Here is a 14203-nt window from a genome sequence, read left to right as displayed (position 1 = left end):
AAGAGGCCCAACATGAGCAGCAGCAGAACCAGGCCCAGGACTTTGAGGATCAGCCAGCGGTAGTTGTGCCAGATGAAGTAACGAATGGACTTCAGGGGGCTCAGAAACCACATTAGACTGGTGTCCGGACGACTTTGTGGAAGGAGGAAGAGAGGGAAGAAAGGAAGGAATGCAGATGGAGGCAAAAAACAGGGAGGAAGGGAGATAAGAGGGAGTCACACAAAAATGGACAAAAGGGACGAGGGGAGGGAAGAGACAGAGGGAGACAGTTGAAGAGATGGTAGGAGGAGAAACGAGTGCGAAAGTGTAACAGTGGCTGTTTGACGGTGCAAAAACCAGGGCTAAGGTCAAATAAGAACAAACCAGTTCTCTAAATATGAAGTTCAATCGGTGTTGATTTGTAATGAAGCATTTGTTCCACTGAGTTTTGCACTGTGAGAATGGATTTCTTGAAGGAGATTAAAGGGACAGTGATGTCTGTGCCTTTATTTTGCTCCATACAACCATCATTAAGTTTTTTAACAAGTGTGTAAAAGTGTGTGTGTTTGTGTTAGTACAACATTAATATAAATATATAGGATCTTACTTTGGTTTCTCCAGTGGATCCGGCTCATTTCTTCCCAGTCCTACAGGACTTTTCTCCGCCTCCTCTGCTGTGACCAGATGAAGCTCCGCCTCTACCTTACCCTGCAACAACAGTAGACACTATTTCTTAAGGCAGTGCACGTTTATTTATAGAGCACACTTCAGCAACAAGGCAATTCAAAGTACTTCACACAAGACATTAAAAGCATCATGACAAAGGCAGAAAGAAAAATTAACAGACACACACAAATTATAAATATACACAAAAAGGACCTGTGGATATGAATTAATGGAGAGATGTTGGAGACGGGCTGCTATACAGGGACTGCTTCAGTGCCTTGCTCAAGGGCACCTCTGCAGTATTTGGGAAGTGACATGGAACCTCTCCAACAGCCAGACCAACATACATACTTAGGTCCACACCAGGACTTGAGCTGGTGACCCTCTGGTTCCCAACCCAAGTCCACTGAGCTACTTACGCTCCAATGTCCGTTATGTTTAAAAAGAAACAAAAACATGTATGAAGCACTCAGTTAGATAACTTGGATCTCTTTACCTTGAACGTAGTCATTGTTCTTACATACTAAGTTTTCCTCAATATATTTTCCCCTAAAGCAGTGTAAAACTTGGTTTGTAAACTTCCTCTCAATCATCAAGTGAGATTCGCAGCGAGCTGGTTCTTTTGCTAGTATAGGAGGTGTCTGTCTGGTTCTTTTGCTAGTATAGGAGGTGTCTGTCTGGTTCTTTTGCTAGTATAGGAGGTGTTTGGTTCTTTTGCTAGTATAGGAGGTGTTTGGTTCTTTTGCTAGTATAGGAGGTGTTTGGTTCTTTTGCTAGTATAGGAGGTGTTTGGTTCTTTTGCTAGTATAGGAGGTGTCTGTCTGGTTCTTTTGCTAGTATAGGAGGTGTCTGTCTGGTTCTTTTGCTAGTATAGGAGGTGTCTGTCTGGTTCTTTTGCTAGTATAGGAGGTGTCTGTCAACTTTTGGACTGTGGTGTGTAGCCCTCAGCCAAAAGCTTGAGGGTCTGTTAGAACATGACTGAGCTACACACATGCAGATCTTTGAGTCTACAGCCAGCTGGATGAAGTTAGCTTTTTTTCCGATTCACATAAAATCCAGCACCAGCTGGGTTGTGTGGAGTTGTGGACGTGTTGATTCAAGTTTTGGAAAGCAACAGCAACAGAAAGAGTCATTAAGTCATGTTTTATTTCTCTGATTAACAGATTTGTTCTCACTATCAACTACTTCTCGCAATTCATTCTCTAGATATCTTAAACACACACACTGCTCTGTGCTCTTCATCTTAATCTACCAAAATGAGATCTCTGCAGACATGCTGCAACAAATCCTCCCCGTTCTGCCCTTAACAAAGTGGATTTTAGCGTTGTTTTGTTTGTGTATATTCATTGAGAGACTTTCAATTAATTTCCTTTGCGACTCATCGTCACAGTTTAAAACACAGATTTTTAAAAATCATTTCCTTTAAGGTGAAATGCATCAATAAGAGAGAACAGGATTAAATGCTCATCATTTGAGCGGCGGCAGACATGTTTTTCAAATTAATCTTTTGATATTCCTCATACACTGCAGTTTTATGTTTTGACATAGGGGCAGGTCTGACCCCAAGGTTAGGTATCAATGGATCTTTCATGTTCTTACTTTGATGGTTTTCTTTATTTACAGTGTTCTTGAAATTGTTGACTGTATTCCATGATGGCTTTATAATGCTTTTTTGAACCTCAGGTCTGGCTCTTATTGTGCTGTTATGTGCTCAGTATTTTAGGACTTACCGTGAGCTCCATCTCATCGTTCTCATCACGGGCTACAAAGGGCCACCAGCCCTTCACCCTCTTCTGTTTGAAGATGGAAATGGTGGGCAGCTCATGCTCATTTCGGATCATGTTGAGGGAACACTGCTTGGCTGTCTTGGCGCCGCGGGGGAACCGGTTAAGGTCCAGCTCGATTGCACCTGGAAGTGTTGGAATTCAAACAAGTCGGACAGTAAGGCAAGGCGGCAAGTTTGTTTGTAGAGCACCATTCATACGCAAACAATTTCAATGTGCTCTACAGAGTTATTAGATAGATTACTACTAGATTAGAACACTCTGTCTGTCTTTCTATGAGCCAAAGATAATGATGTCGGTCTTATCGCTGTTGGAGAAAATGTTGCTTCATCCAGTCATTATAAACTCAAGGGCGGTGATACATCTGCATTTTTTTCTACTAAACCAGAAGGGAATTTCTGCTGAATACAAGCAACAAAAGAAACAGAATGTTCCCATCAGTCCTCACCCAGGAAGTCATCAGCAGAGAAGTGGTCGGCGTCCCAGACCTGCAGCGTGAGGCGAGGAGGGATCTTATATTCTGTCTCATCCCAGGAGAACATGGACTCTTTCTTCGAGATGACGATCTTCTCCTCAGCCATGAGGTAATCGAAGGGGTACACAAAGCGCCAGTTGAAGTTTCCCTCACCGGTCAGAGAGTGATAGTGCACATCTGTGTCCTGCTTGTCCTCCTGCTGACCTTTCAGCCATCTGTGAAGAGCCACAGAGATCACAGTTAGCTCGAACTGCAGGAGCAGGGTTCAGTGGAATGAGTGGAAATCATTTTCTGTTTGATTTATTCAGTTATTCATGCACTTCTAATGTCTAATTTGTAGACATAGCAACCAATTATTGATTCATTTAAATTAATTTGGTTGATTTAAACAAGAGCATAGGACATGTTAAATGTACCAGGCTGCTAACAAGAGAGATGATGCTAATAGGTTAAAATCAAAACACATGTTTCACCCCAAAAGCAAATCAGATTAATATACGTGTGTGACAAACATGAAAAATGTTTCTGAAAAAAAAAAATACAAATCTGATTTGATGTTGGAGCTTCACAGTATTTTCAAAAGCCATGCAAACTAAAAAATGCCATTTTAGATCAATGCTGATCAATGCAAAAATTGTCTGAAATTTTTCCTTAAGAAAGGTTCCTAATTAATGCCTGGATGGAGTTTGCAGAGGATCAAAGCCTATGAGGTCATTCTGTGCTGGCTGGAGCTCTTTCCGTAACAGCTGAGTGAGTCTGGCTTCATTAGTGAGGAGGAGCAGGAGGGAAGCTGCACTCTCAGTTCTCAAAATGCAAAACTAAAGACATGGAAATGTGAGCTTGGAGCAGGGGAGTTTCAGTCAGAAACATCTCAGTGAAAACTGAAAAAATATGAGGGAGTGTGCAACGATGTAAGATGCACCAGGATTCAGGGGAGAAAGCATTGGGAAGTTTTAGCTTGGCTGCAAGGGACACAATATCACTAAACATGCCTGTGTTGACATGAAGTCAGAAACTGAATCATAACCACTGTAGGATCAAATGGACACCAATTGGTCACACCATTTCAGCCGAGAGAAAAGTGGGTTCAGTTAGCTGATGCAGTAGTGTAGAAACTCTGCAACATACTGAAATAAAAACGCTGATCAGGGATCAACAATAAAAAAAAATGCATTATAGACGTTTATCCGTTTCATATTGACCATTAAATGGCAATAAAAGCAAAGTGCAGTTAAAAACATCAATAATGACTGTGTTATGTTTAGTTTCCAGTTTCAAGGAGCTGTTATTTTATTGCTTGCTATGCTACATTGGCTAATTAGAATTATGTAATGGCATGTTCTATTATTAATGTTCTTAGTTACACAAGGGTTGTTTACATTACAGATCCATCCTTGAGTATTTACTGTCTTCCATCAGCTGTCATTGAAGTTCATTAAAGAGCGCGTATTTTGTTTTTGGAGCAATAGCCAGCCCACTGTTACTGAAACTACCTGACTACACACTACACACTACAGCACAACACTCAAACACTGCTCACATGATGTGGCTCCACCAGTTCAGTCTTTATCTATTCTCCACATCTGAAAATCACATCTTTTATAGGCTGGAGCAAAAGGCAGTTTCATTGGCAAGAGGCAACATTTACAGCAAAATGTTTACTATGAAGAAGATACAAAAAGAATAACTTTATTTATCACCTATAAAGAAGTGGTTCACAAAGTGCTGGGACATGCGAGCAAAATGACTATTTACTGGTAGGTCCAGTAGATTATTAGTGGTGAGGTATTTCAGCTGGATGGGGGAGGTATTGAAAACTTTACAGTGAATGCATCACAGCAAAGCAGATTGTTTTTCATGTAGGAGACTGCTGTGTGCTGTGTGCCTGAACCCAAACGAAACATCAGTTAGTTTCGGATAAGGCTCTAAAACCAGCTTGATTTACTTCATGGGAAGTTATGGTTCTAAATATTAATAAAGCAAAGTCTTCTGCAGTGGAAGAATATTGCTCCTTGATCATCTTCAGGAAAGTCTGCTCACAATCGGACAACACCGTTAGTAACATTCGAAGAGGCAACAATCGAACGTTTTGGTAAATGGAGGAAAACAAATCATCTCAGCTTGAGGTTACAGCTTGGCGTGAGGTTTAAGTTTGGGCAGAGGACATTTATTATGTATAAAGTTATTGTAAATTTAGATCATCAAAAATTAACAAAACAACTCAAAGCAAGCCAACAGGCACATGACACTCTGCATGATGCAGGACGTTAGACATCGCCCCCAGTGAAATGGTGAGGAGCCCCTCAGTTCTTGACCCGCGCTCCAATGACAATGTTTTAAAAAAAACATTGAAGTTCTGTCTTCCCACCATGCATACCTGTTGTTCATATACATGCAGGAGGCTCAAAACATCTTAACTCAGAACTTAAAATATCTTGAAACTCTTCAAATTGAGTAATTCGCAGTAGAATCTGTATAACAGGACCAAACCACAGAACAGAGAGCATAAGCAGCTTCTTGTTTGAAAGCCCTGATATATCTGACATGAGTGCTGAAGTTCACTGCTTACATTGGAAACAGCCATTTGAAAAAAGGAAACAAAAAATAATCAAGTAGTCTAAAAATCAACAACAAGGAAAAACAATGGTAGTCTAATAAAAATAAATATCAATGACAGTAGGGCAAGAAGAAAAGCATATTTGTCAAACTCTCTTCACTGATGACATCACATCTTGAAAAAAGCTAGCAAGTGGATTCTTATATCAGTGATAATGGTTGTTGGCAAAATAGGAAACAGGATTTTAACCAAAAAGGAAAAACGTCTTTGTTCATGAGCTGAAAGCTTCAGAAAAAGATGACTAGAGGACCACTTTGGTGTTTGAAATTGTCGAAACAATCTCACTACCCGGTCCAATTAGTAGCTGTCCTGGAGTTCAAAGAAAGACAGAATGAACATATCAAACAAAAACATATTCAAATTAAATTTAGAATGAAAAAGTCCTCATGAATAATAATAAATGGTTTCTGCTGTTTCCAATACTGTGAGTGAACTTTCAGTGTCAGCATGTTTGTGAATTTTGGCTCTTATCATTGTACTCGGGTTGTTTTCGTGGTTTGACCCTTACTGAACATTTTTTCAATAAGGAACAGTTTTCAGCGTGCTCATTGGAAAGTTAGACAAGCGAGGTCACGTGCTGGATGAAGAGTTGAGACAGGAAGTGGGGGGTGGGGGGGGGGGGGGGGGGGTGGAGGGGTGATGACATCAGGGCTTAAGGAAACAAGAAAGGGAGGTGGTTGTACGAGCCATGCGATGGAATCGTGTGTTTACCCCCTGACATAGATGTCAGACATCTTCTCTCCTGTCATGAAAGCATCGTCCTCTAGAATTACGTCATCAGTGTTCCAAATAACAACACGAAGCTCAAAGCTAGAGAGCAGCAGAGCATTGACCAGAGGAGAGAGAGAGGACGACAGACAGACAGGAGACACACCACAAACACAAAGACAAACAACACAAAAACGCACACAGAAAAAATGGAAACAAAACAAAAAAATGGTTAACTGCAAAAAAAAAGAAAATCCACACACAGCTCACACCCACGGGACGAGGCTAGGTCGCCGTGTCCCTCTGTACCTACCCCCTGACAAATATGTCACTGGACTTTTCCCCAGTGAAGTAATCATCGTCCTCCAGTATAACTTCGTCTGTATTCCAAATAATCACCCTGAGCTCATATCTGGTAAAGGAGGGGAGGAGGAAGGAACACATACACACACAGTTGGACTTAAAGCTGAAAGTAAAGAGAGAGCTGGCTATTCAAACAGACTCACCATAACTTAACCCAGGGATACAACTACATATTCTGTTGAGAAACTGAAGAGCTTTAGTCACTTTGAAAGCAATTTACAGACATGTTTCCCATTAAGTTTCATAATCAGAAAGCATTATTCTGGAAGAGATTGTCTTATCTGCTGTAGCCTGTGCCTACCTCTTTGGTTTCCGTGGTGATATTTCAATCGCAGGACCAGGAGCAGGCATGTCCATAGAAAACATGTCCACCCACATCTCAATGCGGCCCTTTGAACACAAAAAGAAAAACTTCAAAGTCAAGTCAAGTCCAACTTTATTCAGCTAGCACACTTCAAACACAAGGCAACACAATGAGCGTCACACGGAGTGGAAAATGAAACAATAACAAGCAGTCATAGAGTGCAAATACAGAAAAGAGTTATCAAAGATTCAGGGCTCGTACCAACTTATACAAAACATGGTGGGAGTGAAGAACTGGGGTGATGTGTTTACGTCTTTTGGTTCTTGTGAGAATCCACGCAGCTGTATTTTGAATTTCAGGTAGTTGTAGTTGGTGAATAGATGATTTTGGTCTGAGACTGACAGAAAGCTCCTGAGTTTTAAGATATATTTTATTTTAGTATGTAAAAGGGGGATTTTGTGACCTGATTGATGCGACTTTTAAAAATGATAACACCCAGGTTATTTGCTTTGTTCTTTCTATCCATCAACAAAGAGCTGCAACTTTATGTCTCTGATTTCTTGAAAAATTAGAACTTGCTGTTTTGTCATTGTTAAGTTGTAGAAAGTTTTCTGACATCCGTTGGTTGATATGAAGACACTGAGGGAGGGAATGTTTGGGATCAAAGTCATCTGGAGAGAATGATGTGTAGAATAGTGAATCATCTGTGGACTTATGGTAGTTCACTTTATGATTCTTAATTATATGTGTGAGTGGAGTTAGAGATTAACTGAATCTGTTTTTAACAATTTAAGCAAAGCATAAGAGTAGTGACTAAGACTTAACAAAATGCTCCCGCCACACAACTGAACATGATAAAGAATGAAACCATAAATGATCTACCCCGAAGCAGAAGTGCAAAGTAACAAAAGATGCACACCAGTAAAATACACATTACAGCTTAGTCCTTCCTACCTGTTCTATTCCGGGTTTGTCGACATTCAGCAGGGGTCTGGTCTCCACGTGTTCAGGGACCAGCTTGCAGCCCACCCGTGGGATCTCCTCCCAGTGGTTCAGCACCGTCAGAGCCAAATGCTCCTCAGTCTGCTTCTTCAGACCTGACGTATGGACACAAGAAAAAAAGGAGATCAAAGGAGAAAAATAAATCTTGCAGCAAACACAATGATTTTGCATTACTGGACTTTTTTATAACATAGCCTGATCTTAATACAGACACTATTATTTCATACTACTGAGCATCAACTTGGATCTAATGGGTAAGCTGTTTGATTATGTAATGGATCTTGTTCTTTTACAACAGGAACAAGTGAAACGATGGTGGAAGAAGACAATTAACAAAGAAATCAACCTAACTGTGATAAAGAATACAAAGATTATGGTAAGTGTACTCATAACCCGAATCTACTGATCACCTCTTATTGCCATCACATGGGTATCACTATTTTGGTCCTTTAAGAGAAGAATGGAGTCGTACCATTTTCGTCTTCGATCTCTGTGGGTCCCGTAAAGATTCGATTTGCCACCTTGACTTTTCCTCCTGGTCCATACTGAGGTGCATCAGTCTTGCCATCCTTACAGAGCTTGGCTAGGATCTGAGTGGGCTTCAGAGGGTCCCGCCAAACATTGTATCCATGGCTAACATCAGTACATAACAAAGAGGTAACTTAGCTTCTTTAGTCTTTGATTATGTGGGCCATCAATCAGCTTTCATTTCAGGGCTACTCAATGTTTTATGAGACTAGCTGTTTGTATTGTTATTTATAAAACTGTCCAAATCAAATGACAAGAGTTGAGTTTTATATGGCAGTACTACGGTAAGAAAAAACAGCTAACACATGTACAGGTTTACTCACACAGAGTAGTTGGATGAAATGCCGCAGGTGGCTCTGTATTTGCTGTAGAAACGATTCTCCAAGTCGATCTTTGTCTCTCCAATCAGATCATCAGTGCCGACCAGGTCCCAGTCGTACACTGACACGGTCAGCATGGACTCCATGGGGAACGTGGCCTCGATGTCAAACGATCTATAAACAGAAAAAAAGGAGGATAAAGAGAATACATGGAGAACAAGAATAGAGAGAAATTCAGGTTCTGTTAAATCCATGTTTGAGGCCAACCACAAACACAGACAGGTCGCCTGGCATTGGAGCGGCATATGTCTTACCTATCTTACTCTGGGGCTTAAAGCTAGCCTGCAGCTGGAAAATTTTTAAACTAGGTTTCAGAATATCCTTGCTCCATGATTAGTATACAGTTTTAACCTGCACTTAACAATACAATACACTTTTAAATATGTCGTGAACCAGCCCTGAGTACATCCTTAAATGACCTCAATAACAGCACGTCCTGCTTTATAGTAAAGTAATAAAGGCTTGTGATGTAATACTTGTTTGTGTTCCTGTGCTCCAGCATTCCTGTTTGCTTGTCTTCCTCCTGTCATTCCTGCACCTCTCAAATTTTTTTTTTTTTTAGCTTTCTCTGTCTCCCACGCTGCCCTGCCATCTTCCATTCCTCCACTTCATCTCACGTCCTTTCTTCTCTGCAATAAACTTTCACAACTTCACTATAATCCTGTTCCCTGCATCTGAGTTAGCTTGTAAAATACGTCATTTTCAGAATATACCTATAACTAAATAATTACATTATATGAGGGCTGTTGGGTTCTACAAGGTTTGATTGTTATAAATTATCAGCTTTTTAATGCTCCTTTTTAAGATCATGCACATATTTCTTTGAATTTGTTTTGAAGACCTTGGTGTTTTAACATACTTTCCAAACACAGGATTGAGCTGTTTGGAGATGTAGTTCTCTTTGTCTTTGACCTCCGTTTTGCCCAACTTAATGACGACGTAAGGATCAGCCTTCCCATTGATGTCAGCAGGATGAAGGTCAGTAGCCTGAGGTAGAGGAAAACAGAAGAAAGCAACAGCAGGATTTTTTTTAAACCCGATTATCAGGAATAGTTAAGTGTTTTTTTTTTAACTGCAGCATATTTTGAAATGGTAAGAGGGCCACTCACCCGGACCACATAGACACGGACGAGGACGTTGATTGGATCGTTGTGAGGAATGCTCTGAAACATTCCCATATTTGGATCAAATCCCGCCTCCCTTGTGATCTCCTCAGACAGAGGTAGCTTGTACATACACAAGGATCCCTAGATCAGAGAATAATCGACAGGTGAATACGTAGCTGTATATTCATTTTCAGTCTAGCCTTGATTGAGTGTTTTCTCACTTTGAATCTTCCAACAATCCTGTCATCATCCAGAGCATGTTCATCATCATCCCCAGCCTTCCCTCTGTACAGGTTGAAAGTGTGGAGCCAGTCTTCAAAGTTCCCATACTCACTCTCCAGCTCCTTGTTGTACACCTGTACATCAATTAACCCATTAACTGTTTGTATCTGCGTGGAGATCCCTGTGTGCTGATTATTTGTTTTCATCAGAGATTTAATGACTCACCAAGAGCTCATCCACTTTTGCTTTAACAGGTTTCTTCTCAGCGCCGTCCGCAGTCGGACCTTTCTTCTTGTCCTTGAAGCCCTTCTTCTCTTTGTTCTTCTCTTTTGTCTTGGAGCCTTTCAGAAGAAGGTCATCGGGTTTGAAATCTGATTGAAAGGATGAGTGGAGTAGGCGTAGACAAAGTAGTGTTGGAGTCATGAGGAGTGATGGCAGGGTCGAACACAGCACTGATTCTACATGAAAGCTGACAGGTGTTTAGCAGCGGAACCATTTTCGCTGACATCTTGTCGTGGATGTAGTTTTATATTCTTCAGTATCAAAAAGGAAATGACCAAAAAAACTGAAATTTTAACACCCCAAGTCTTGAAATAGTCAGTCAGATACACTCTGATTTTAAGCCTGGTTTTAAGTTTCCCTTTTTCAGGAGGACATCTAGAGTGTTTATTCAAGTTGTTTTCTTGGGTTTATTTCATTATCATTTGTGTTCTGGGATATTTCAAGCAAAAATACAAATAAAAAATAAAAAAAAACCTCAGTGTAAGAAGGAGAAGCAAAACCTTAAAATGGTTGATAAACTTGTGGTAATGATTAAAAAAGAAACAGCGTGATTCTCAAATATTTGATTTCTCTCAATGTCTCCATTAACATTTCAAAGTATTTGAATCAGACATTAAGCCCATATTGGTAGCAACATTTGTCCTTTTCTGCTCATGTGAGTATCTAATTCGGCAGCCGTACCAATGGCAGTAGTGTGAGATATGGAGCATCACGCTCGATTGCAGTGGTGGTTTACTGCAGTGGAAAATGAATCAGAGATGTCACCCACTCACTCCGTAGAGATAACCCCAATAATTACTTTATCTGGACGGACCTGCTCTCGCTGGCTCGCTCCGGGGAGGTAGCTGTATTACAGAATGTGAAACTCGTATTACACCTGTCAAGATTGGGTTTCTAAATGAACTGAACTGCACCACACTCCTCTTCTAACGCTGTGTTAGGATGAAATTAAAGTCAGTCAGGACTCTGTTAGGATGAAATTAAAGTCAGCCAGGAGACAGCGCAGCACTGCAGCAGAGAGTGAAGGTGCTGACAGCTGTTCTATTTAGTAAGATGCAACAAGAGTAAGTGATGCACAATTCATTAATCTATTACAAAAGTCAGGCGTCCCATGTACAGTACAGAGGCTGTGCGAAGCAGCAGCCCTAGGCTTGATTGTCAGTATCAGCCAACTTTCATGTGCAGTGCAGAGCTGGGAGGTCAGGGTGATGCAGGGAGTTGATGGTGAGAACATGATAACATTCACTGCATGGATGAAGGATGAGTCAATGGGATGGAGGCAGGTGACAGACCACAGGAAGCACATACTCTGCATGTGTTATGTGACAGTTCACATCTTAGATCATATCGCTCCATCATTCCCCTCGCTTTTATATCTTACACTTTAAGGTTTACTCTTCAGCTGGTCATATTGAGTCATCATATACAGGTGACGTTTTTTGAATACATAGAAAGTGACGAATTGCATTGTGGGATTGTTCACAAGAGAGTATGTATGCTGTGCATCTTTAATACACAGTGAGTCAGAGCTGTTTCTATAGTGTACTAGAAGAGTAATAAAATAAAGAATACTCCAATTAGACAGCAGCACTTTTCTCCCATGATGCACTGCACAAAGGAAATGAAAGCATGTCTTAAAAAAAAGTTAAACTGACAACAGAACATTTCTACACCCTATCAACACTAAACACAAAAACAGCTGACCATTTCTCTTCTTCAAAATAAATAGACTCTTAAGGAAACGAGGGAGGAATGTGGCTACACTTGCTGAAGCTAGACTTAAAATACAGTGTTGGTACATATCCCCAGTGCAGCAGACATTTGGACACACTGACTGCCGAGCTTATTCTTTGTATTTCAATACCTCCTGCCTCTGCAGCTATTTCCAGGTCCTCTCTCTCCTCCGCCTCGGCCTGAGCCGCCTCCTGTGCCCTGAGCGTCTGGAAAACCAAAAGAGGAAAAAAGCCTTAGTCACAAAGAACTTTGAGAGTGAGGGCGAATTCTATGGGACTAACAAACACGTTTAGATTATGTTTCACTGCACATGTAGGAGACCACAATGGAGTAAACAAACCTCCTTCAGTGTCTCTATTGAAGCAAAATATTTGGACCACCAATCCAGCATCCTCTCGTCCGTCTCATCTTCTTCTTCTGCTCCTCCCTTCTTCTTCTTCTTCTTCTTCTTTTTGTCTTTGTCGCTCTCCTCTTCAGTCTGTAAAAACAGTTCAGACACTCCAGTGTTTCTCAGACGCTCGTGTTCTATTCATTGCATGGCGTCAGTTAAATTAAGAACAATCTTTTTGATGCCAAATTTCTATTCGATTGATCACTTACCATGTCAACTTTTACTACAGCGTCAGACGTCTATTACAGGGGGCGTCACACAAAACAACACAAGGATTAATACACACGACAGATAATGCAGGTAGGAGCAGCACGTGTACGGAAGCAGGTAAAAAGGAGCGGACATAAAGCGGTACAGCTCTCCTACATTAAACACATACATTACACAGGAGAATTTGGCTCTTCATAGAATGAACTGTGAGAAAAGCTTACTGCATCCAGCTTAACAACTGTGTCCATCTTTCTGATTGAAGGGTCGGCGTCCACGTTGACGAGGATGTCACCTGCAGGGCGAGAGAACGTGCGGGAGGAAAGGCTGGGTGAGGAGCGAGGCTGGGAGCCGCCATTTGTAAGTACCATGTAGCCATTCATGAGTTTAGCTGGAGTGAGGCCGAGCGGTAAAGACAGCAGGCGGCAGGAGAGCACAGGACAGCCAAGGACGAAGCAGGAGAAGAAAAGAAGAAAAAAACCGATGAAGAAAAAGGGAAGAAACAGGCAGGAGCAGTGTTCAGAGCAGAGAGCAAGCAAGAGCACAAATCAGCGAATTATTCAAGAATGAACTTTAGAGAACAGAGAGAGGGATCTGAAGTATTTAACTGTATTTCTTAAAGTTGGATTTAACCTCCCTTGACACACAGTTTCTGTAGTTATCCAAACTTCTCAAGAGTCCCCTTTTACTGGCATTTGGAAAAGGTTAAAAACAAAGTCTAAAAAGTGTTTTCATTCATTTTTGGGTAGAAGCTAAAGGTCTTTTTCTTTCTAAATAAAATATACCAACAACTTTAAAATAAATTTGCTGTAAAATTCAAGATGGTTGAAGCACAATGATCAATCAAACTAGAGACTTCTCTATCAGAGGGAAAGCATCGGTAAATATGAATACTATTGTGACAGAAGAAGACAGCACTCCAGTGATGAAAAGGAAAAATAAATCTTCTGATTATTTTTATTCTGACTAATGAAGGAATGAAGGGAAAAACTGCCGACATGTTTTAACTTCATCAGAGCACACTGCATGTGACAGCAGCTAGCTCGCTTTTTAAATGGATGATCACGCAACTCATCATTGAACTTTTCCACTTGATAAAAGAAACACAATGCAGCTCCTACCAGTCATACTCAAAATACCACATTCAAAGTAACAGACTCCTTTTTAAAGAATGATAAATCACAATAGTATAAATAGAGTCCCTCACCTGCAGTGGCCCAGTTGTTGGACGTCTTGTCTGGAGTGCTGTAGATGAAACGTCTCAGGCTGGTGACAGCGTGCGACCCCACCAGGATGTAACGGCCAAACGCCCGACAATCCACCACCCGGATATTGAGAGGAGGGTGGAGAAGCTCATTCTCTGGAAGGTCCTGGTGACACAATTAGGACATGGAGTCAGTGAGGTGATGTAAAGGGAAGACTTCAGAATGCTCGTCTGTGTTGTACTTGCAGAGT

The 14203-nt window shown here is 41.0% G+C and overlaps 1 protein-coding gene across 1 annotated transcript in view; it reads right to left on the bottom strand.

Moving 5' to 3' along the window:
- otofa (otoferlin a) overlaps window positions 1-14203 on the bottom strand; it is an 85253-nt gene that overhangs the window by 3824 nt on the left and 67226 nt on the right. Inside the window, exons 29-45 of the mRNA XM_061051956.1 lie at window positions 13956-14118; window positions 12973-13139; window positions 12751-12780; window positions 12491-12628; window positions 12281-12356; window positions 10360-10505; window positions 10134-10268; window positions 9916-10053; window positions 9666-9793; window positions 8750-8920; window positions 8371-8531; window positions 7851-7993; window positions 6894-6982; window positions 6543-6641; window positions 2878-3119; window positions 2376-2554; window positions 587-687 (exon numbers count right to left, since the gene is read on the bottom strand). Of these exons, the coding sequence (XP_060907939.1) occupies window positions 587-687; window positions 2376-2554; window positions 2878-3119; window positions 6543-6641; window positions 6894-6982; window positions 7851-7993; window positions 8371-8531; window positions 8750-8920; window positions 9666-9793; window positions 9916-10053; window positions 10134-10268; window positions 10360-10505; window positions 12281-12356; window positions 12491-12628; window positions 12751-12780; window positions 12973-13139; window positions 13956-14118 (2306 nt within the window). The remainder of the gene's footprint in view (window positions 1-586; window positions 688-2375; window positions 2555-2877; window positions 3120-6542; window positions 6642-6893; window positions 6983-7850; window positions 7994-8370; window positions 8532-8749; window positions 8921-9665; window positions 9794-9915; window positions 10054-10133; window positions 10269-10359; window positions 10506-12280; window positions 12357-12490; window positions 12629-12750; window positions 12781-12972; window positions 13140-13955; window positions 14119-14203) is intronic.

The sequence above is a fragment of the Labrus mixtus genome, chromosome 12 (genome assembly GCF_963584025.1).
Source record: "Labrus mixtus chromosome 12, fLabMix1.1, whole genome shotgun sequence".
Lineage (NCBI taxonomy): Eukaryota > Metazoa > Chordata > Actinopteri > Labriformes > Labridae > Labrus > Labrus mixtus.
Note: the sequence above shows the minus strand (reverse complement) of the source record. Positions and strands in the feature narration are given on the sequence as shown.